Consider the following 24,808-nt stretch of genomic DNA (forward strand, 5'->3'; position numbering starts at 1 on the left):
GGGGAGGGGCCACAGGGGGAGGGGAGGGGCGGGGTGGGCACAGAAGAGGGAGGAGCACAGGCTTGGGGGCCTTTCCTGCTGATGTTCTAAAAATCACGATGGATCAGCAAGTCAAGTCCTAAAAATCAGCATGCCTGGGGGGTGTTTTCTGTTCCGTTAAAAGCCAATAGGATTCATGTGATTTTTTTCACTTAATAACTGAAGAATAAATTAGCAAACTCTTCACCTTTTTCACGATAAGTAGCATGTTTGTTGATCTGTGTGTCTTTTAACTGATTCATGAACTGGTGACAAACGGGATCACACGCTCTTCAGAGCAAGTGGTGCACCGACCCTAGTCCCCGGCCAGCTGCGACCCTCCGCCTGAGAAAGCAGGAGAGGCCAGTCTACCCCCACCCCCAGCCAGGAAGCCTCCACCTGTGACAGGCCACAGGGCCCGAACAGTCTCAGGGTTCCAGGGAGCACAGAGATGCCCACCCTCCAGAAGGGAGGAGGGTCTTTCGCCTTTTCCTGGGGCCATCGGAACAAAAGGCAGAGTTTCTCAAAGCCCCGAGAAACTGGTTAGCCGCAATCTCTGCAGCCCCAAGGGGCTGCTCTAGAGACTTAGGCCTGAAGTAGGTTCTATTATCAAGAAAACGGTAAGTGGTCCGGCCAGTGTGGCTCAGTGGTTGAACATCAACCCATGCACCAACCAAGAGGTCACCAGCTCGATTCCCCGTCAGGGCACATGCCCAGGTTGTGGGCCCGATCCCCAGTGGGGGCATGCAGGAGGGGGCTGATCGATGTTCTCTCTCATCGATGTTTCTATCTCTCTCTCCCTCTCCCTTCCCCTCTCTCTAAAACCAATAAAGAAAAAAAATGTTTTTAAATAAAAAAAAGAAAACGGTCAAAGGATCTACTACATGGCTGCCTGTGCCCTCCCTCCTGCCCTTCTCTCTAGAAAAGTCCAACAAGGTGCGAGGGGCTGGGAGATCCTCGCACACTCGGGGAGCTGGGCGGCCAGTTATCCACAGGTGGAGTCCGTCGTGACCCGCACAGGTGGCAAGGCACGCGGCACGTTTTCTCCTGCCCACTTAGCCAGGCTGTGGGAACTCTTCGCGGACTCCTGGAGACATTCCCTGCCCGGGGGGAGTCTGCAGTCTTGGGAGAGAGATGAGAGGAACACACACACCGGCCATTAGAAGGACAGCGCCGGGGGCTGGGGAGGGTCAGGACAAGGGCAGGGAGACAGTGTGCGTGCACATGGGCAACGTTGGCACCCCTCAGTCTGTGTCTGTGCCCCCACGGTGAGTGTGCGCTGCTGGGAAAACCCCCTCTCTGCCCTGGCCGGACCGAGGCTGCAAAGTAGCAGCCCTCACACACACACCCCTTGCTGGAGACACACTGTGCTCCGGTTCTGCTGTTCCGCATTTCTGTTATTTTTAATGCATTGTTTCTAACACTCAAAGATCAGGAGATGTTGCAGAAGGGCCTGGCACCCCATCTACCTTGTGAAATGGGAAACTCTGGCCATCCAGGCTCCTGATCTCACGAAGAAGCAACGGGCGCTGGAGCCAGGCAGTGGCTGCCCCCTTAGGTGGGAACCACAGGCACCACCCTCCCCTGACGCCGGGCAGTCAGCCTGCCTCCTCCTTGAAGGCTGCCTCCCTGGGCCCAGCAGATGCTGGCATGTGTAAGCCCTGTGGGTGACACTGAATACCGGCCCCCAAAGACATCCAGGGTGTGAGCCCTGGAATCTGTGTCGCCTTGCTTGGCAAAAGGGACAATGAACAAAGATCTTGAGGTGGGACGAGTCTCCTGGATTCTCCTGGTAGACCCCAAATGGAATCACAGGTGTCCTTACAGAGGAGAGATGCTGGAGGGATATCCGACTACAGCGAAGGAGAAGGCAAAGGGACAGCAGCAATCGAGATCAGAGTGATGTGGCCACAAGCCAAGGACGCCAGCAGCCACCAGAAGCTGCCAGGGTCAAGGAAGATTTCGCCCTGGAGCCTCGGAAGCAAACAGCCCTGAAGCCAGGGCGGCGCTAGCCCCCAAGACACTTCGGACGCCTGGCCTCCAGGCCCACGGGAGAACAGATTCTGTCTGTGACAGGAGCAGTAAGAAAGGAAGACACCCTGCTAGCTGAGGAACTCGAGGAATGCCTGGGGTGCCCAGGAGGCGCTGCTCAGACCCTAGACCCTGCCTGAGGAGCAGAGGACAAGCGAGGCCAACGGTAGAGCAGGATCTCGGCAGGAGCTCGGGGACCCCCAGGAAGAGGAGCATCTGCCAGGCCCGGGGAACAGGGGAGTCAGCCAGGCTTTGCGGAGCGCTGAGCGAGGCCAGGGCGCGTGGCGGCGGGGGCGGGGTGGCGGGGCCCAGGCTGCTCACCTGGCCTGCTGGATGAACTGCGTGGCCTTCTCCGCGTACCTCCGCGCCAGGCCGCTCAGGTTCACCGGCTGCTCCACGATGCGCAGGTTCTCGTACAGAGGAAGAGCCACGTCCAAGTAACAGTTCCTGTCGGGGCTCCTGTGTGGAAACCACAGGCAGCAGAGTGTTTGACTCCATGACCTAAGTCGTCACAAGGCAGAACAGGACGCTTTTACGCAGCAAAGCACATAAATACAAAACACTCGGTAGCTGGCGTCAGGGGAGTTGTCCAGCCGGCCAGCTCCTCCGAGTGTAAACCCAATGCAACACCTCCCTGCACGCCCTTGAACAGTTAGGCCTTTGTGAGCTAGAAGCATCACTGGTCCCATTTTCTGGGAGAGGAGCGGAGGGCCAAACAGACTACATTACTCCAGCAGAGTCACGCAGCCCCGTGCCTGGCTTTTCCTGCAGTCCCCCCTAAATGATGACTTGTCCGTGGGGTGCAACAACTTCCTGCGGCGTAGTATCTGACAACAGAACAGATGGCCGGGGACAACTTTATTTTATTTTATTATTTTTGTTGTCGTTAATCCTCACCCAAGGATATTTTCCCATTGATTTTTAGATAGAGTGGAAGGGAGGGAGAGAGAGAAACATCGATGGGAGAGAGAAGCATCAATCAGCTGTCTCCCGCACATGCCCCAACCAGGACCGGGGATCAAACCTGCAACCCAGGTACATGCCCTTGACCGGGAATCAAACCTGCGACCCTTCAGTCCGAGGGCCGATGCTCTAACTGCTGAGCCAAAGAGGCAGGGCAATAATTTTAAAATTTCAAACCATGTTGAGAGAATCTGGAGAAACTTTAGCCATTGGAAAAAAGTGGAGGTCAAACCAATACTATTCTGGAAAAAACCAAACTCAGCCCTTGGTCTTAGGGATCAAACGAACGAGATGCCAGGTGGCTGAGGAACGACTGTGGCCATGACCTTGGGATGTCCCCTCAGCGCCCAGAGCCCGACTGTCCTTATCTGAAGCAGGGGTGGCCTGCGGCCCCTGGCGGAGGTACTGGGGGACTGACTGAGTGAGATCAATGGTGAGTGCTCCGATCAGTATTTCAGAAACTCAGTGAACACTCGAGCGCTCTGTCCTGGCTGACACAGGGAAGTGGGGAAGCTGACCACAGCGCGGAGAGACGGGGGTAACAGGAGGCCTCTCCAGCAGAGACATAGTCCCCATGGTTCCGCGGAGGACTTGAGAAAAAACATCATACCTGTATGCAAACATACCCATTGGGACACTAGGGAGACAAGGTCAGGCTGGGGTACATAATCACCCAGGACCACAAGTTTTTAAAAAGAAAAAAGAGCCCTGGCTGATTTGGCTCAACAGTAGAGTGTCAGCCCAAGGACCAAAGAGTCGCAGGTTCGATTCCAGTCAAGGGCACGTACCTCAGTTGCTGTTCAATCCCCAGCCCTGGGCGGGGTCGTTTGGGAGGCAGCCAATCGATGTGTCTCTCTCACATCGATTTCTCTCTCTCTCTCCCTCCCTCCCTCCCTCCCTCCCTCCCACACTATCTGAAAATCAATGGAAAAATATCCTCGGGTGAGAATTAAAAATAAATAAATTAAAAGAAAAAAGAGCTATCACTTTACGGGGCATCATAGTGCTAATCTCAACATTTGTGTTGAAATTTTTCAGCATTTTATGATGTTGTTACAACAACATCATTGACTCTCTCCCTTCCTCCCACCCAAGCCAGTCCTTTTTTCTATTTGATTTAATGTTCAATTATTTTTATTTGTATTGAATTTATTGGGGTGAGACTGGTTAATAAAATTATATAAGTTTCAGGTATATAATACATCATCTGTTTATTGGGTTATGTGTTCACCACCCCAAGTCGTCTCCTTCCATCACCATTACCTCCCTTTTACCCCCTTCTTCCTCCCCCACCCCGATTTGATTTATCATGGGTTTAAATGAGAGCGGATGACATATGTCATACCTGTTATGGCCACCTGTGACCCCCAGATAAGAAGGGCAGTGAGATGTTCCTCAGCCTCCCTTCTCACACCTTAGTGTACACATGAATCACCTGTCTTGTTAAGTGCAGGCCTCAGGGTGGGGTCTGAATTGCAATTCCGACAGGCGCCCAGGTGACATCCAGGCTGCCGGTCCAGTGGCCACACCTTGAGATGTGAGGATCTAGAGGACATGGGCTCTGGTCTCGGACCCCAGACCGAGTCTCCGTCCCTCCCTCTCATGGCTCCAGGGTGGCCCGGGCACAAGGTACGCTTCCTTCCCTGAACACCCCAGATAAATCCCTGCCTCACACAGCCGATTGCAGGTAAGTAGATTGAGCGCCCAGAAGGTAACTTCTCGATGAATGGCCATTATTATATTAACTGTTGTGCTGGTAATGAGCCAACGAGACTGCTTTCCCCAAGCAGCCGACACACCTGCGACCTTGCAAGTAACCACAGCGTGGTGCGTGCGGCTTCATTACCTGAAGGAGGTTTGTCGCCTTTTTCTGGTAATTAATGCACTGCACGCTCATTACCGAATTTTGAAAAACGCAATGAGAAAGAAGAAAAAGAAAAGAAATCCCTCAGTCCCACAACCAGAGGGAATAACCCACTGTTACCATGTTGCCTTCCCGGGAGTCTCTTGCAAGGGCTATAAAGACATAAATACAGGCCGGTTTGGCTCAGCGGTTAGAGCGTCGGCCTGCGGTCCCGAGAGACCCGGGTTCGGTTCCCGCTAAGGGCATGTACCTTGGTTGCATGTTTGTCCCCAGCCCTGGTTGGGTCGTGCAGGTGGCAGCCGCTCGATGTGTCTCTTTCACATCGATGTTTCTCTCTCTTTCTCTCTCTCTCTCCCCTTCCCATTCTATCTGAACAACAACAAAAAAATGGAAAAATGTCCTCGGGTGAGGATTAAAAAAAAAAAAGATAAAGACATAAATACAGACAGTTACAATGACACTGATGAGGATTTGTTTCCTGCTTTCTTCACTTACTGTTGTCCCGGGAGCATTTCCCCAGCTCACTGGCCATGTTTTGAAACCAGTGCCGCATGGCGTTCCAACGTCGGAGCGCAGGCTTATTTGTAGGGTGCAGAGCGGGGTGAAGCCTGTAAGGAGCCCTGTGCGCTCTCTCTGTCCCTCCGCGTGCCCCGTGTCTGGGCCAGGTGAGTGGCCCAGGACCAAAGCCAGCAGGCAGAGACCATGGCAATACCAGGCTCAGCCACCTCTGAGACCATGGCAATACTAGGCTCTGCTCAGCAGAACTAAACAGGCCAGGGAACCTGGAAAGTTGCCATAAGGAAATTCTGTTGACCTCACCTCTGCTAGAGGTTTCCTTCCCTGTCTTAACTGTCCCCTCTCTCCTACTCCTGATGGGCCACACCCTCGGGACTTCTTGCTCTGGAACCCGCAGCCGATTACCTTGATGCTCGGCCACCCTGTGGGCATGCCGGACAGGGAGGGCGGTCGTAGCCCGGGGTATCTGTGCAGCCCATGTCATGGCTGTACGGGATCCCAAAGTAGTAATCGAAGCCTGGAAGAGAAGCGCTGGTTAGCACCCCGACTTGGCCGCGGCTCCAGGAGCCTGCCTTGTTACACCCAGAACAAAAATTCAATTTTCCACGATTTAATACTGCAGTGCCATTGGGTATGTGATTAAAAGAGGATTTGATGAATATCCCTTTGTCATATGCAGAGAGAACATTTGGCTGGGTTCTGGCTGGAAGACCAGATTTACAAAACATCTTGTGATTAGTTGACCCAGAGTGGGAGGAAGTGGAGAGAATTATTAAACACCTACTATTTGCTGTGCAATTACTGACACATTCAGGAAGTATTTGGTGAAAATCTACTACACACGTGATACTTTAAGGGATAAAAGAATGAATTCGGCCCTTAAAAAAGCTTCCCATTGGAAGGTTTACAGATGAAGCAGTAGGAGGTGGATAGTCAGTAAGCCGACAAGAGTGATCAGAGGAAGACGGAGCCCCTGTGCTGGGGCAGAAATCTCAAGGTGCTTCTAGGAAGAGATGGCATTTCAGGTAGAACTCAGAAGGCTGGCAGGATTGGGCTAGGGAAACCGGGGTGGGGTGGGGGAGGGTGTGAGACCTGAAAACCCTGTGTGGGCTTTTTCCTGAGATTCTTCCCTCCTCCTGTCCCTTCTCCAATCCAAGCTTTAGTGTGAAGTTTCCCACAGGATTTCGCTACCCCTCCCTCGAGTCCCATGTGGCCAGTGTCCCTGGTGAACCCATCGGACAATTTTTACTTCTAATCACACTAGATGTGTCTGGACCTCACCGCCCAGTCAGGACCTAGGCCAGGAGGAACACTGGAGCTCGGGATGGGGAGCCACGGGGCAGACAGAAACCAAGGAGAGACGACAGGACAGGTGCCAGGGGAGAGGGATGTGAGATCCAGGAGGGCCCGGGCACCCCGAATGCACCCAAGTGATGCTAGGAGTGAAGCTATCCTAGCTCAGAGAGACATCCAGAGGAGCAGGATGGCCTAAACAGTACTGTAGTCCTTTTACACGAGGTCTTCATTTTCTGTTTCCCGGTAACAAATCCCCCGAAGAATTCTTACCACGAAAGTTGGGGTGGAAAGAGCTGTGATGCCCAAGGTGCCATTTGCCTGTAGGGAAAGAGAGAGGCTTTCAGAGGATCCCCCTGGGGCTCTCAGCTCTCCATCAGCATCGCCCTTTCCGGGGGACCAGGGGAGAGCGGCTGCAAACACAGCGGGAGAGCCAAGCCTTCTCCGTGGGACCCAGAGGGAGTCCCCAGGGAGACAAGATGCAAGCAAGGATGACTCAGCACCTACACAGTGAAGGGGGAAGACGAGCCGTTGCAAAGGCAGCTGGCTGCGCTCCTTCCCCTCAAGAGGTTTCCGTGCCCACAGCAACCCCACAGAGCTCACTGCACCCTCCACTCTGCCCTCCTGGCTGGGGCCCTGCAAAGGTACAGGTGCATGCCCCCCACAGCCTCAGTCACACCCAGGTCCCACTGGTTTCATGATCTTTTCCTCTGGCCCACACCCACAGCCTGCAATGAACAGGAAGCTGACCCCCACCCCCACTCCTCCACACACACCCCCCCCTGCAGTTCAAGTGCAGAGACACCCACCGGGCCACAAATGAGGAAACAGAGACCTCTGCTCCTCACTCTGTAAACGCCCAGGCCCGGGGAGGGGGGAGGGTCACTGGGGATTGTATGCCAAGAGCTCTGATCATGCTGGAACACTGACCTGCTAATTCCGCTGAGTCAACACCCCAGGGAAATCACCCACAGGCGAAGGGGCACAGAAATGAATGTGGTACAAAGGTATAAACTGCGGGACCCTCGCTACAGGCCTGTTGTCAGCACACCCTCCCACGGGGTGCAAGGAGCGGGATCCCACTGGACCCAGCTCTTGGAGAGTCAGAATAACAAGCACAGGCAGCCTGAGGATGCTGTTGGGACGGCTGGGTTGCCTCCCTCCCTGGAGGGGAGACCAGCAGTGAAGCAAAGCATGAGAACAAGTTGGACCAGACACACCTGTCTGTATCTACCTGCGCCAGGCCAGGCTGAACAAGTCTCGGCTGCCTGACTTTTCTCACCCAGACGGTGGGGGAAATCCTACTCCCAGAAGGCACACCATCCCCTCGTGCAAATAAACACTGAGCCCACGCCTGGTACAGAGCAAATACTACGAGGTGCTTTATTGGAAAGAAAAGAAGGCTGCTGGACAGCAGGGCAGACGCTGCTGCGTGCCTGCCCGACACCCTGTCCGCTCTCCCGCTCGCAGACGGTGGTTTCGCTCGGGGAGGGGGCGGGGCAGAAACCACCGTGATACGCTTGACCCCGTTCCCAGCCTTCCTTGCAAGGAGTGGCCACGTGACCCAGCTCCGCCAATCAGATCTCGGTGCACTTCTGGGGCGGGCGGGGGGGAAGACCTGTGCCCCTGATCAAGGAGAGCGGATGGGGCAGGCCCCGCCTCGCCTCTTGTTCTCCTTCCTTGAAGCCAAGTTATGGTGAAGATGCTGAAGCCTCTCCACCGCAGCCAGGGCGGCGGCAGGAGGACAAACAGAGAAGGACAGCAGAGCAGAAAGAAAGGACGCCTTGGAGCGGCTGAGCCGATGAAAGCCACCCCTCACCTCGGACCCGTGTAGCCCGGCGGGGGCTTGGCCTGACTTACAGCCGAAAGCATTCCTGACTCACAGCGAGGACCCAGGAAAACGCAGACCTGAGCAGGCGAGGGGCAGCACGTTAGGGCTGCACAAACACGAAGAGCCGTGGCCCCAGGGTTACCTATCATCCCGGTGACGTAGCCAGCCTGCTGCAGCACCTCGGCCAAGGTGGTCTCGTTGAGCGGAAGGCCCCCCACAGAGGTCACGGCAAAGTTGTGGGTGACTCCGTTGCGAAGGCCCAGCCGGCCAGTGAGCAGGGAAGCCCGGGAGGGCGAGCAGGTGGAGGCGGCCGCGTGGAAATCCACAAACCTGCACAGAAAGGAAAGTGATGGACATCTCTCCAACCACAGGAAGCCAAACCCCGAGAAAACTCGATTCCCACTCAGTTCCAGGGACTCCAGTGTCACCCAGCCACAGAACAGATAAGGAAAATGAAGCCCAGAGAGGTGATGTGACGAATCCAAGGTCCCACAGGTCATTCCAATTGATGTGACCCAACATGCATAGCTGATCCTCTTTTTCAAAGATTCCATATCTCCTAAGTTGATTTGTAACCCCAAAGTCAATACTTGCTGGCTCTTAAGTGGTTATGCAGAGACATGTGCAGACCTTTGAAAAATCTGAGCCACCCAGTGAACACGTTCCTAGCTGAGGGCTCTCCTCTTGCAATCAAGTGTCCTCCTTTTCAGAGTCTGGTCAGTACCGTGGTTCTGGCATTTTTGTTCTTTGTGTTGTTGATCTCACTGTTTAAAATGGCCCTTAAGCCTGGCTGGTGTGACTCAGTGGCTGAGCATCGGCCCATGCACCAAGAGGTCACTGGTTCAATCCCGGTCAGGGCACATGCCCAGGTTGTGGCCCAATCCCCAGTAGGGGGCACGCAGAAGGCAGCCAATGGATGTTCTCTCTCATCGATGTTTCTATCTCTCTCCCTTTCTCTCTAAAATCAATAAAGAAAAAAGCATTTTTAAATAAATAAATAAAATGGCCCTCAAGCATAATGCTACAGTGCTGACCACAGGTCCGAAGCTCAAGACTGTGACGCGCCCTTATGGAGGAGAAATTACCTGCGTTCCATACGCTGCCTTAGGGAATGTGTTACAGTACTGTTGCTATGAGTTCAAGGCTAATGAATCAGAAACGTAGACATTAAATCAGGTTCCTTTCAGCAGAAACACACATAAAACATGTTTCTGACCCATTGATGAAGATGTGGCCAGAAGTATACAGGAACCTGGTCCCGAGTGTCCCCCAGAAGCAGTGGCTCAGCATTCCCTGACTTGGTGTTCACGGTGACTCCGTAGAACAAAGTACTGCCAACGGCAAGGACTGACCGTATCTGTCACAGCCTACCATATGCCCAGCCCCTTTTCAGACATGATGGAGAAATACAACAGTCTAGCCATTTTCCTACCCTCAAGGAACATGACTAAACTCAATGTCAGGAATAATGAGGCAACCCAACCTCGCGTGTCTCCTGGTGGGAAGCGATGTGAAGTCCCTAACAGCACGGGCTCCTGCCAAACATGTTTGACTTGAATCTCATCAGACCTCTGGGCCTAATTTCCAGGCTTCAGAGGATATCACTAATGGGAGAACGAATGTTTGACACCGCAGTAAAATAATTTCACAAACCGGTCTCTAGACGTTCCACCAGACAACCGGTGGATCGCTTTAAAAAGTCAATAGCCGAGCCCTGGCCGGTTTGGCTCAGCGGTTAAAGCGTTGGCCCGACTGAAGGGTCATGGATTTAATTCCCGGTCAAGGGCATGTACCTGGGTTGCAGGTTTGATCCCCAAGGTCATGCAGGAGGCGACCAAGTGATGTGTCTCACATCAATGTTTCTCTCTCTCTCTCTCTCTCTCTCTCTCTCTCTCTCCACCGCTCTTTTCTTCCTTCCCTTCCATTCTATCTAAAAATCAGTGGAAACTATCCTCGGGTAAGGACTAATAACAACAAAAGGTCAATATTCATGGGACATTTGGATAGAAGGGGATACTGTACATTAAAAGAGACTAAAGAGGTGTAAACAAATGAAATACATGGCCCTTGATTGGATCCCAGTTCAAACAAGCTAACTTACCACACATTTGGGGGCTAATTAGAGAAATTTAATATTGACTGGTTGTGAGATGCTGTTAGGGATTATTGTTCACTTTCTTGATTATGGCCATGTGGGGAGATGTGATTCTTTTTTCCCAGTTTTATTGAGATACAATTGACATAAAACATAGTATTCATTCAAGGTGTGTGACGTAATGGTTTGCCGTGTATACGTCTTGTGAAATGATCACCACAGTACATTTAGTTAACACCCAGCACCTCACATACAACATTTCTCTCTTGTGATGAGAACTTTTAAAATCTACCCTCTTGTCCGGCCTGGGTGGCTCAGTGGTTGAGCATCGACCTATACACCAAGAGGTCGCCAGTTCGATTCCTGGTCAGAACACATGCCCAGGTTGTGGGCCCGGTCCCCAGTGGGGGGTGTGCAGGAGGCGACCAATCAATGTTCTCTTTCATTGATGTTTCTATCTCTCTCTCACTTCCTCTCTCTCTAAAAAATTAATAAAGGGGGGGGAAGTACCCATTGTCACGGCCTCGACAGAGGTCCTTAGGAATTAGAGTCTAAATTACGTGAAGAGGCAGGTCTTCCTGCCACCCCAACCCATCCCTGTATTCATGCAAAGGTCTCTCCACAGTGCAAATCAATTTCTTATTAAAAAACGTGGTCTCTAGCCCTGGCTGGTTTGGTTCAGTAGTTAGAGCGCCAGCCTGCGGTCCACAGAGACCCAGGTTCGGTTCCCGCTAAGGGCATGTACCTTGGCTGCAGTTTGTCCCCGGCCCTGGTTGGGTCGTGCGGGTGGCGGCCACTCGATGTGTCCCTTTCACGTCAATGTTTCTCTCTTTCTCTTCCTCTCTCTCCCTCCCGCTCTATCTGAATAAAAAATGGAAAAATGTCCTCAGGTGAGAATAAAAAATTTAAAAAAAAGAAACATGGTCTCTCTCTGCCTGCTTCCTCGGGCTCATCTGCTCCTCCAGTCTGCCACACCCTGTGCCCCTTACCTCTGTGCCTTTGCACGTGCTCTTCCCAGCCCTGGGAAGGCCTCCCTCCCACTCCCCTGCCTCATCCTGATTGACAAGTCCCAGCTGTCTTCATGACCTAGCTCAAATGGCACCACCTCTACGCCATCGTCCCCGACTCTCCCCTCTGTCCCCAAGCTATCTGTACTCTTTCTGCCCCCCGATGCCCGCACAGAAGCAGCCCCCTCTTCCCTATGTAGTCACATTGCTGCTGGCACATCCTTTCTAACACCCCTGTTCAGAGCGTAAAGATGGCCACAGACTCTTTGCCGAGCCTCCCAGTGACAGGCGAGGTCTGAGCCCCGCCCTCAGCCTGTGGCTGCGGTGACCCGAGGGTGACCTGGAAGTGACGCCGTGCCAGTTCCGTGCCCGGAAATGCCCTGGGAGCTGCCGGAGGGCCGGTGGCATCCTCGAGTCACACGTGCGAGTGAGGCCCTCTGGGACCCCTCCCGTCCGCCTGCTGGGTTCCATGGACCGCCCTTCTCTGCGTGATGTGAAGAGATGGAACTAGCCAACCTGAACTCCCGTGCCTGGATTCCTCCCACAACATGGGGAGAGACAGTAAAACAGCCGTTGTTTCCAGCTACGGACGTGGGGGCAGGCTGTTACTCAGCAGTGCCCACCCAGAGCAAGGTGCCGCTCTCACGGAGCGGGCACGGTGGACGGCGCCACTGTTCTCTCGGCTTTTGCACAACGTGATGTCTGCTAAAGGGACCTGGGCCTCCGTCCCGGAACACGGCTAATCCCCTCGCACCGCCTTTCACGGTGACAAGCAGCAAGGCAGGGACAGCGCTGGCCCTGCAGTGGGACCCGTCTGGTCACACTGGCCCCGGAGCCCCACTCCCAGAGACAGGCTGTGTGGTGTCCCCATCTGAGGAGCACAGGGACAGCGTGTGCTCCCCACACCCTGCTGAGTTCAAGGGCTGGGCCAACCCCCTCCAGACCTCAGTGGCTCTGGGGCCCGCAGCTCGGGCTCCCCACCCTCGCCGGCACCCCCTTCCTGTCCCCAGGTCCTCTGGGACTGAAAGAGACAATCGCCACCTTCCTTCCCTAGAGCCCGGGCACCTGGAGCAATTGCCCAGACACAGGCTTCTCTCGAAGGGTCCCCGCCAGACTCACGGGGCCATACGGGGAGAGGGTCCAACACCTTCGGCTCCTGCCATTCCCAGTGATGCCATCAACAGGGCCGCTGTCCCACACCTAAATCACTTCGGTGACCTTCCAAGATGCCAGGCTAACTCTCTCAAACCCGTGACTGCACTGATGAGCCGCGCCATCCCTCAACCCCAGGTTCTGGTTGGCCACCATCACCTCCCATGCTGGGGTTCACCCTACCTCGTCAGCCTGAGTCACTGCCGCTGGCTCTGGGTTGAACTGTGTCCCCCAAAAGCATATATTGCAATCCTAACCCCCATACCTCAGAACGTGACCTTATTTCGAAATAGCCACTGCAGAGATAATTAGTCAAGTTGAGGTTCTACTGGAGGAGGGTGAGCCCTTACCCGGTGTAGCTGGCGTGCGTGCGAGAGAAACCGGAGAGGGGCGCCACTGCACACACAGACGCAGCCAGCGTGGGAGTCGTCCTGCCTCAGGCTGACCAGTGCCGGAGGCCATGAAGCTGGAAGAGGAGGGAGAATCTTCCGCGAGACCCTCCGAGGGACCAGACTGCCAACACCTTGACTTGCCTTCCAGCCTCGAGAATGGAGAGAATACATTTCTGTTCTCAGCCACTCAGTCTGTGGTCCTTGGTTACACCACCCTCTGCAGGCCCAGGGCCCAGCCCAGCAGGCTCTCCTCCTGGGACAGTCCACACCCACGCACGACTCTCCAGCTCCACACCTCGCCTCGGCCAGGGTGCTCTAACCCTCACCGCCCCCCAGATTCCTGCCTGTCCTCCGAGACCTACCCCTGACACCATCTTTCCTTGTCCCTGGGAGGCTGGCCTTGACTTTGACTTCGGGAGCTTGTGAATCTTCTGTGGCTTTTCCGCGTCTGTATGGAGACTCATCTGACAACATCGGGGGGTCTTCCTGTGATGCTCCCACCCCTTCCACGTGACTCTCGTGGGGCTGCTGATGCTTGTTGCCTGCCCCACGCTCTCTGGTCTCAGGCTGAGGAGGTCCCGAGACGACCCTTGGTGTCAGCCCAAAGTCGAACCCGTGTCCATGCTACCCAGGGGTGACCAGAGAGATGCCAGAATGCCCCTTTCCCAACTGACATCCAGGGCTGGGCACGGGAACCAGAGTGTCAGTGGTCAGCGTGTTTGCTTCCTGCTCACGGATTGCCCAGGAAATCAGACTCCGAAGTCCACCTTGGCGAGGGGGCGTTAACTAATGCTGAGGGCATTCAGATGGAGCAAAGAAGTCCTTCCGTCGCTCGGCTTAAGGGACTTTTGTCCGCCGTGGGCTGAGTTTTGCCAGTGGGTCTGGGATGCTCAAAGGTTGTTGACCATACTTCTTCGCCCCTGGTGGTACAGAATGCATGTCTGTGTCCCCCTAAAGACATGTTAAAACCCTAACCCAAAAGCGATGGTCTCTAGAGGTGGGGCTTTGGGAGGTGTTTAGGGTTAGATGAGGTCATGAGGGCAGAGCCCCCATGATGGGATTAGCATCCTGATGAGAAGAGGAAGAGACCAGAGGGGTCTCTCCACCCTCCACGCAGGGCACAGTGAGAAGTCGGCCACCTGCCACCCAGGACAAGGACGTCAGCACACCCTGACCGTGCTGGCCAGCTGGCCCTGGACTTCCCAGCCTCCAACACTGTAAAAAGTAAATGATGTCGTTGAAGCTACCTGCTCTATTACATGTTACAGAGGGCCCAGCGTACACACCTGCGCAGCGCCAGAAGCAGGAGGCAACCCTGAGCCGGCGTGCCCGTCTCGCGTGCCTCTCCTGAGTGTGGCCTCTCCTGGGCCATGTTGATGCCATCACCCTGGAAACAGACAGCACCGTTTCCACAGCAGGATGTGGCTTCGCGTTCCCTCCCGGACTGTGGGTTCTGCGAGGATAGGGCGTCCTGTCGCAACCCCCGCCCCAAGCAGGGCGCCTCGCTGGGATGGAGCCGCTCCAGCAATCTGGTGCATGAACACACAGGACGGGAAGAGACAACGGCCCGTGGCGTTGCATTGGAAAAAACACTTAGTCCGCTTTCCACATAATCGCTTAAGCTGATGTTTCTAGGGCTCAGTTCCTTCCCCACCGTGTGATCAAGTTTGTAGCTTAACCCTCAGAAACAATCTTACTTCCTTTATTTCCAAGTCTTTGGAGAGGCCCGACTGTACCCCTCAAACAAGAGCCTAGCAACAGCCCACGCAGCCCCACGCACGGCCCGGCGCGTCTCCTTTCCCCCTCTCCGCCGCCGTCTCCGCTTGGCAGGGACTAATTAATAAGTAATAAAATGGTCTTGCTTTTTGGAAGGCGTCTTTTGTTTTTCCCCAGATCTATCTGGGCAGGCTCGGGCCAGTTCGCCAACAGGGGTCCTAATTAAAGTCTGAAAATGCACTGCAAAGCTGGAAGCACGCAGCCAGACATTACAGCAGCCTGTTAACGGGAAAATCAGCTCAAATTAAACCTCTGCCAGACGGAAACCAAAGCAACTCGCGTTGCATAAATTACGTGGATTAGAACCAGGGAGCGTTAACGCTGGACACGCCACCACGAGAGCCCTGGAGGGACGTAACGTCGCACAGTCAAGCGTGTCCAGCCTTCATTGATAGGGAATATGAAATAGATGATGAGACCTTCCGTGGCAACGCTCTAAATTGCTATGTGACTAGAATAAAAACTATCTTGGCTCCATTCGCAATTTAAAGGTTTGGAGGTGGAAGGAGGTTAAGACGATTTGCTGTGGCCTGCTGGCGGGCAGAGGAACAGGGTGGGAGGGGAGAACTAGAAAAACGATGGAGGAGGACCTAGACACACCAGCCACCTCAGCTCCCATGTTTCCTTCTGTTCAATGGGAGGGTAGCCGAGTCACCCTTCAGAAGGTTAAGTGGGATCATTGAGATATCCAGTATGGCCCTGGTCAGTTTGGCTCAGCAGTTAGAGCATCGGCCCGCGGACCAGAGACCCCCGGGTTCGGTTCCCGCTGGGGTTGTGTGGGTGGCAGCCAGTTGATGTGTCTCTCTCACATGAATGTTTCTCTCTCTCTCTTCCTCCCTTTCTCCATCCCGCTCTATCTGAATATAAATGCAAAAATCTCCTCGGGGGAGGATAAAAAAAAAAAAATCCAGTATGCAGGCCATTTGTGAACTACAAGCAAATGTGGCAACACATAGCAAAGTTTGTGTGTTTTGTTCATTCATTCAAAGATCTACTCATATTCTTGATCTTTTCCGAAAGAGTCCTGACAGCTGGTATGATCCTTGGCAATTTTTTCCTTCCCACTTCACATTTTCCTTGTGGATACGCACATATTCACACTCAGTAGAGGACACACACACGGTACATGAAAACGAGATGCACACACATGCATCTCAGGGCCTCCTAGACTAGACACTTCTTCCCCCATTGCCACCACCTTGAGCCCAGCCATCCCGGAGGTGCCTGCAATGGGCCCCCGCCCTGCGAGCCACCAGAGCAGACCACCCTGAGTAGACTGGAACAGTCCATCTGAAACGCAGGTCAATGACCTCAGTGCTCAGGGCTCCACACTGCCTTCCGGGTCAAGTCCAAACACTCGGTGCCCTTCGCCAGCTGCCTGTGTCCAATAGTTCAGTCTCGTGCTTCCTGTCCCAGCCCTACTCAACCACTGCAACGCAAGCCGGTCCCCGGAGAGTGAGGGCTTTCTATTGTTCGGAGCAGATGTGTTCCCAGCACCTAGGACAGTGCCTGGGGGAGCCTGGGGGAGTTGTTGAGCGATGAGCAGTTGTGTGTCTCTGTTCATGCTTTTCCTCTGCCTACAACACTCTTTCCTCCCCTTGACCCGGCTCATTCCTCCTGGCCTTGAAGGTCTCAGTATTCACTTCCCAACAGACACGCTTTACTGACCGCCTCTCAGCTGCCCGCGGGGAAAACGGCCTTTCTGTTCCTGCAGACCCACAGCGCTATCTTGAACGTGATTTTGGCTCTGAGTGAAGATCTGAGAAGCCCAGCACGGACTGTTCTCATCCCTAACTGTGACCAGTATGTAAATAATGTGCTATTTCCATCCCCGAGGATGTCAACTCAGGTTGCTAAGGGTGGGTCATATGTCAGGAATCCCTACTCCGACAGCACATGGCCCTTCTGCATTCTGAATGCTGGTTTTCTTGTCTTCAGTCACCCGAGTCCGTAAGCCCCTGCAGGGCGGGGCTGGCCGGGGTTCCCCGCCTTCATCTCGTGACCTGCTCTTAGTCGGATCCCTTGTTGAATGAACGTAGTTGGGAGGCTTGAAGGGGGAAGGAATGACAGCCACGGGACAGGCGGTTTTGAAGTCGCAGCTGTGAAACCAGCTGGCACCAAGGCCTGGCCGGCTGATATTTCAGTTCCTTTTCTTTCAGATTAGCTGCCACCTAGATCGTGTTCCTGGACCGTCCCCAGGAGGTGACACCCACAGCACCAGTTCCACAGGCTCCACCTCCAGGGGGCACTACGTCATGTCTCTGTCCATCCGACCTCCTTGGCCAAGGGCGAAGACCTAAAACCGCCTGCCCCATGATGCTGAGAGCCTACAAGGAAAAGATAGACGGGGACCGCCCAAAGCAACCATCTCAGAGGTCAAGGTGAAGGTCACAGGACAAGAAGATGTCTGCCTGATGAGGGTCCTCACCCTGAATCTTGAATCTGAATTACCGTGGGGAAGAAGAGGGACAGAGCTGGGGGGAGTTACATGGTGGTAGGGGGGCGGTAGGGGCGGGAGGGTCTTTGTCTCGCTAAGTCTCCTTCAGAAAGTTCTTTCTGCCCTAGCTCCCATGGTGTCCACCAGACCTCCAGAGCTCATCACAACCCCCTGCGGTTCTGAGCCCCAGGCTGGCTCTCTCTTTCCCTTCGGTTACTGCAAAATCCCAAGGGCGGTAGGACAGCCGAGACAGTCCTGAAAGGTGACGGGATGGACGAATTTCTGCAAAAGCCATTGCTGAAAACAGAAATAAAATCGGGCGTTTGACTGAACCGACAGCTCAACTCATTCCATGCTGGGGCCCTTTTCAGGAACAGCCTCAAGCCCCACGAGCCTCTGACCTTCCACTGGTGACCTTCGATGGCCAGCTAAGCCACCGCCCATGACTCTCAGTGACAGCACCGACTTCCAGCAGAGTTACACTGTGGGCAGAGGAGAGGGGAAGCAGGAAGGGAGATCATTCAAGGTGCAAAGTTAGCATAGCGCTAGTCGGTTCGCCTGTGTAGACGTGTTTACCACGTACAGTCAAGAGCACGTCTGGGCCAGCCTCGCAGACCACTGAAGTGAGAGGGCAGGATGTGGGCTCTGCTGGCGGGGACCACTGCTCTGTGTCCCTGGTCATCCTTCTTCTCTCTCCCCAAGACACCTGTGGGTCGCGGCGGCTCAGGTGCTCCAACCCCAGTCTGCACACCTAAGCCATTGCCGGAGTCCAGCACCCAGCCAGCAGGCTTCTGCAAGTTGTTGTTTTACTTTTTTAAATTGCCTCTTTATTTATTTTTATCCTCACCTGAGGACATTTTGCCATTTTTTTGTTCAGATAGTGAGGGAGGAAGAGAGAGGGAGAGAGAAACACCGACGTGACAGGGACACATCGAGTGGCTGCCACCCGCATGACCAACCAGGGCCGGGGACAAACTGCAACCGAGGTACATGCCCTTAGCCAGAACCCAATCCGGGTCTCTCCGGACCACAGGCCGACGCTCTCACCGCTGAGCTAAACTAGCCAGGGCTGCAAATTCCTTCATAACCTGAGAATTTTCAAGAGCTCGTCACTTGCTCACACGAGGTGAAACCAGCCTTCCCCGGACGTGCTGCTCACAAGCTCCAAACTAGTACTGACTTATCAAGATGACTCTCTGGGTTCCCCTAATGGGCTGGATGATTTGCATATTTTCCAGACCGCTTGAAGAGCTGGAAGGCAGGCCAGTGACAGGCGTCTGTCCTTTTCCTAAAGGCACAAGCAGTCCATTCCTCTCCCCTGTACTGACAGGCACGGTCTCTGCTGGCTTGGAAAGTTTAACTTGTCCTGGATGACTAAGTCCCCAGCCTTTTCATTCAAACTCCAACGTTTTTGTTTGCTTCTGGTTAGTGTATCTTTAAACGTTCAACTGTTCCCCAGCGACGCCCAGCTCAGATGGGCTCAGGACACTGCCAAAATGCCAGCCCATGGGGTCAAGGGCAAAACGTTGGTTGTTGGACCTACTGACGAGTGCAAGGGGACTGCCACTGCCCAGGGCACACGTGGGCAGACACAGACACGAGGGAGCCCCGAGCAATGACGCCCTCCGATGAACAGATGTGTGCTGCTTTGTGGTGGCTTTCATGTTTTTCACAAATAAATTATTTGTCATACTCTTGAATGGGGTGAATCTGCAAACTAGATGACCTGCCCCACCTGTTAGAGAGCTGACATCACAGTAAACACTTCATTTCTCCGAGCCTCAGTTTCCCCTATGTGACGCGTGATGTGGATGCTCTTAAACCTGGGGTACCGTGGACGGCTCAAGGCCCTGGGGTGCTAGACCACACCCCCTGTTCTGGCTCCATGTACGTGGGGTCAGGCATTCTGAAATGGGACACCGGCATCGAGACGCTGAAGATTCTTTCCTTCTGCAAGGGTTCCTTCCTTCTGCCACAACGATGACATCACAATTACGTGCCTGCGGGATCCCCACAACTGGCAGATCGCACCTGTCGTGACCAGGTTAAGAAAAACAAGGACACTACAGAGTGTGGTGGCGGAATGAAGCGGATTCAGGGACAGCAGCCTGGGAAAGGACGGGGGCCCAGACGGAGGAGGTGCCGCGGGAACCAAGGTAAGCTGAGGAAATGAGCAGACCCTCTGGCCAGGGAGGGGGTGTGGCGGAGAGCAGGGCAGCAGAGCCGATGGTACAGGGGACACAGGAGCTGATACCCACCACACACCAATACACGGCAGGGACTCTTCTGCTGCCTTATATAACCTAACTCACTTCCTCCTCAAAATGACCCTGTGAGGTAGGTCATTACTGTCCCATTTTAGAGACAAGCAAACTGAGGCCCAGCAAAGTTCAGCATATGAGCCCAGGGTCTCAGAGCCAGTAAGACCTGGACAGCCTGGTCCCAGACTGTGCTGTGGAGAACTCATCTATGCATGCCCAGAAAGTGAGATCCAGGAGTCCAAATACATGAACAAATATTCAGGAGGGGGGGGGGCTACCATAGGCTAGGCATTGCTCCTAACATAGCAGGTGCCCAAAAGTGTGCTGCTTTGGAGGCTCAATTACATGTAGTGCAGCTCTTCGTACTGGGTGGGACAGTGCCTCCCTCCCCAAATGTCACAGCTCTCCAGAACCTGTGATCTTATTTGGAAAGAGGGTCTTTGCCGATGTCATCAAGTTGAGATGATGTCATCCTGGATTAGGATGGGTCTCCAATCCAGTGACTGGTGTCCTCATGAGAGTGTTTAGACACATGCAGGGAGAGCGGAGGGAGACGGCACACTCTGTCCACACCCCAGGAAGGCCAAGGGTGGCCTGGCCCGGCAGGAACTAGCACAGGCAGGGGATCGATCCCCTCGGAGCTTCCAGAAGGAAATCAACCCTGCAGACACCTTCTTTTCTTTTTTTTGCAATTTTATAACTTTTTTGACAATCAAGTTAGTTCTCATCCACATCAACTATAGATTTTTGAAAGTGGTAACAGGTACACAGGTGACCCATGTACAGAGCTTGTTTGGCGAATCCTCATCCTCATTACGTTTTCCGGACACCCGCACCCGGATACGGTGCGGCACCTTCCTGGTTCCTTTGGCCCAGGCAGCTCTGTTCCGCCCGGTGCCCACGTGCAAATCCGGGGCTCCCATCCCCTTCACGGCACGTTTCCGGGTCCCCTTCGTGCTCAGGGGCTTGCTCCTCGGAACCCACTCCGTGGCTGCCCTTGTGAACGTTGAGGAGCGCGCTCAGGTCGCGCCCCGCTGATGGCAGAACGGCCCTTCTCCCCACCCCTCTTTGCGGGCGCCGGGTTGGAAAGAGAGAGCCAGGCGCCTTGATTTGGGGCTTCGAGGCTTTGGAACTGCGCGAGGATGCGGCGGCGGCGGCTCTTGAAGCCACCCGGCTTGCTGGGAAACGAAGCTGCTCGGTTTTGAAAAGAATAGGAAAGAGAGGTTCTCAAGTCACCCCGTTTGGCAATAAGAGTCCCTGTCGGAAAGTCATGGCTCCCCACTGGCAGGGGTCAGCGGCGGGAGAAGCCAGGGATAAATTAATCCAAGGCCTCACAGGAAGCCCGCCTTCCTGTCAACAAGGCCCCGAGTGAAAAGCCCAGGACCTCGGGCCAGAGGGCCGGCTGCCTGGCCCGTTGCAAGGCTCAGATGGAGAAAATATTTCCACTCGCGGGAGAAAAGGTCGGAGAGCCCACCAAGCCGCGCCTGCGTCTGGTCCCCGAGGCCCCTCTGCTCAGGACAGGGTGCAGGCGGGGCGGCGCCCAGATGGCCGGCCCCGAACACCGCCCGCTCCTGCCCCGCTGACCCACTCCACACCGAAAGCAGAAGTTCCTGCGCTTTCGGCAGCCCGTGTTCCTTGGAAGGTCTGGTCGACCGCACGGATGAACTTTCCCTGGAAAGACTCCTACGTGGACAAGATGGACCAGGCGTCTGTCTTCCTGACGCCCCGAGCTGGAAACGAGGTGCGGGAAATCCCCGGGGCTGCCCCGACAGAAATGTCTTCTCGCCCAGGTCAGGGGGTGAGGGTCCGACAGCCAGATGTCCACAAGGTCGGTTCCTTCTGGAAGCCCAGAGGGAGCCTTGGCTGCGCGCCCCTCCCCCAGCTAGGCCTTGGTGTTCTTGGCTGGCGAACGCATCGCTCAATCCCTGTCTGCTCGTTCACACCATCTCCTCCTCTGGGGGTCTCTCCTTCCCTTTAATTTTTTTTCCCTTTATTGATTTGAGAGAGAGAGGAAGTGAGAGGGAGAGAGAGATGGAAACATCGATGAGAAAAAACATCGATTGGCCGCCTCCTGCATGCCCCTCAGTGGGGACCGGGCCCACAACCTGGGCATGTACCCTGACCAGGAATGGAACCGGTGACCTCTTGGTGCGTGGGATGATGCTCAACCACTGAGCCACACTGGCTGGACACTCCTTTTCTTTTCTTTTCTTTTTTTTTATCCTCACCAGAGGACATTTTTCCATTTTTTTTGGTTCAGGTAGAGTGGGAGGGAGAGAGAGGAACAGAGAGAGAGAGAGAAACATCGATGTGAAAGGAACACATCAAGTGGCTGCCACCCGCACAACCAACCAGGGCCGGGTACAAACTGCAACCGAGGTACGTGCCCTTAGCGGAAACCGAACCCGGGTCTCTCAGGACCACAGGCCAACGCTCTAACCGCTGAGCCAAACCGGCCAGGGCTGGACACTCTTTTTCTTATAAGGACACTAGTCATTGGATTTAGGACTCACCCTAAATCCTCTACGATGCCATCAAAATCCTTAACTCATGCCGTTTGCACAGACCCTGTTATCAAATAAGGCCATGTTCTGAGGTTCGGGGTGGACATGAATTTGGGGAGGATGCTATTCAAGCCAGTATAGGTGTCCAGATGATGGAACGATCACCATGGAGAGCTGCCTGGACCCCCAGAGCACACCGGAGACACCCTTGCAGGCTCTCCTGAGGGCCGCATGTGCACTGGGACCAAACGCTGAGCGGAAACTGATCGGACAGAGGGGCCACGCAGGTCGGGGTGGAGCCCGGGCGGGCCTTGCGCACTGCCACTGAGAGCTTGGGCTTATCCTCAGGGACACAACATGTCTCTGAACGACCGGAAGCAGAGGAGTGTTCCTAGAAAGGTCACCTTGGCTGAGATGAGGAAGATGGACGGGGACGGTGAGACCCCACGCAGGGACCCCAGGGGTCACAGGTCAGGGAAAAGCTCCGGCTCCAGGGTGCAAGTGGCCGATGGTCCACGGAGACGCCGTGGCGCTGTCCCACACGGCGCGCTGGGGTGACACCGAGCAGGATGCAGGAGTCGACCCAGGCCAGACAGGATCTGAGCCGGCCAGTGGGGTCAAGGTCAGGCCGAGAAGAAAGCCCAAAGGGTCCAAAGCTGATACTTGTATTCCCTCTCTGTGGGGAGGAGGCCCAGGTGTTTGAACAAGAAAATGTACGAACACTTCGATCCGTTCAGATGCACACCCCTCGCCCTCGCAGACCCTTTGGGGTAAGTGTGCCTGGTAACTAGTTACCTCACAAGTCAGCCCTCTTGCCCTCTGTGCCTCCCTGAGCCTCAGTTTCTCAAAGGTCACCTTCCCCCTTGAACCCCCAGACTGGGTTCCAAACGCTCTCCAGGGACTCCAAAAATCCCTGACGGAGAGTCACAAACTAGAGCCTAACCTTACTGTCCGCCGAGCCTGTCTGCACTCCCGAACAATACATACCACGAGGGCAAGGATTTTTATCTTGTTTGGCTGGCATTCAGATTTCCTCACACACAGACTCTGAATGTCATCAGATGGAAGGACGGATGGAAGGATGGAAGGATGGAAGGATGGAAGGATGGATGGATGGATGGATGGATGGAGGATTAATGGATTTCTGGCTTCATACCAAATTAATCAACCACATAATTAAATCAACATGGACCCATTCGTTGCTCTTTAAATGCTTTATGCTGCCTCCTCCCCCCAAACAGGCAAGTAACACACCCAAAACGAAGCTGCTGTAGCACCCTCCACTCACCTCATTCCTTGGGCGGCCATCTGGTCAAGGTTGGCCGTGTCCTTCGTCTCTGCCCAGTTTGCTCCCAGGTCACCCCACCCCATGTCATCTGCCAAGATGATCACGAAGTTCGGTTTCCGGCCTCTCGTTTCCCCGCTAAAGCAGAAATCCACCAGAGGATAAAGACACCCCAGGAAACTCACCCCCACCAGTAACACCTTCAGAACAAGGCAGGCCATGGCGCTAAGGGGAGGACTCCGGTTATAGGGATGACGGCGGGCCACCGCCAGAGACTTTTCCGAGAGTCCCCTGCTCACTCAGTACAGAGTCTCCGGAGATCAGTATTTTGCAAGAAGACCGTGCAACAAGCCCACTGTGAAGATGAGACTACTGAGGCCCACTGGTCTGCTGGTGGCGGTGGGAGCTGCAGAAACGAGGCCCCATCTAGAATCCTACTTCAAGAGCCTCAGGAAGCTTGCACCCCCTCATCTGGCTTTCCCCACTACAGCTCCCCAAGATGACTGGCTGTGGCAGCGATCAGACATCAGCGTCCACCAGTGCCCTCTGGCCGATTACAAAGTGACCCGTCTGCGCCTGGGGACGCGAGAGCCGAAGCGCAGGCCTTGCATCTGGTCGGGACTCCAGCTGCTGCGTGCAGGAGCAGACCTCACATCTGCAGAACACCTGGCGCTCCAGAAGCCGCAGTCAGTCCCCAGGGAGGTTCTGAGCTCCAGGTGGCTGAGGGCTTCATGTTTCTGTAAGGTTTCCTGAAAGAACAAAACTTGACATGAAAACTGCCAGCACAGCTGTGTTTCGCTCGGTAGCTTAGGAAATAATCGCTTTTCCACACCGACACATGTTTTCCTTATTATTCTAATATTTAACTGCTTCATCAGTTTCTCCACCTGCGAAATAGTGATGCTAATAATATTGGCAACGAGCCGATAATCACGGGGCTAAGAGTAGCATCAGAGGGACCTCTCCCTTCCACTCACTGCAGACACGAGCACGCTGACCCAGGGCTGGGGGGGGGGCAGTTCCCAGCGCTTCCCACTGCCACCGCCGTGCTTCCTGGATTTGCAAGAGGTTCCCACACTGGCTGTGATGCTACCAAACCCACTGAGGATTCTAGAAGAAAGGGTGAGCCCCTCATTACTAAGATACAAGCCTTTCTCACAGTCATGCTGCAAACAGATAATTCTATACAAAATTCTTGACAGAAATGAATTGGGGGAAAAGGAAATGTAAAGAAATAAGTTCACGGTAGAATCTAAGAAGAGAGTCTCTGGGAGCTCATTGTAGACTCTTACTTCTGCTGTATCTTTGGAATGTTTCATAATAGAATGGTGGAAAACACTTTTTATTTCTTTTGTTGTTGTTGTTTTTATCTTCAACCGAGGA

The 24,808-nt window shown here is 54.3% G+C and overlaps 1 protein-coding gene across 2 annotated transcripts in view; it reads right to left on the reverse strand.

Annotated features, from left to right (window-relative positions):
- Positions 1-24,808, reverse strand: part of ARSG (arylsulfatase G) — a 105,999-nt gene that overhangs the window by 33,884 nt on the left and 47,307 nt on the right. For both annotated transcript variants that reach the window (XM_036268097.1, XM_036268098.1), the window contains exons 2-6: positions 23,429-24,174; positions 8,659-8,846; positions 6,959-7,006; positions 5,798-5,909; positions 2,371-2,508 (exon numbers count right to left, since the gene is read on the reverse strand). In XM_036268097.1, coding sequence (XP_036123990.1) covers positions 2,371-2,508; positions 5,798-5,909; positions 6,959-7,006; positions 8,659-8,846; positions 23,429-23,646 — 704 coding nt within the window. In that variant the 5' untranslated portion in view covers positions 23,647-24,174. The remainder of the gene's footprint in view (positions 1-2,370; positions 2,509-5,797; positions 5,910-6,958; positions 7,007-8,658; positions 8,847-23,428; positions 24,175-24,808) is intronic.

This window comes from Molossus molossus, unplaced genomic scaffold, assembly GCF_014108415.1.
Source record: "Molossus molossus isolate mMolMol1 unplaced genomic scaffold, mMolMol1.p scaffold_m16_p_19, whole genome shotgun sequence".
Taxonomy (NCBI): Eukaryota; Metazoa; Chordata; class Mammalia; order Chiroptera; family Molossidae; genus Molossus; species Molossus molossus.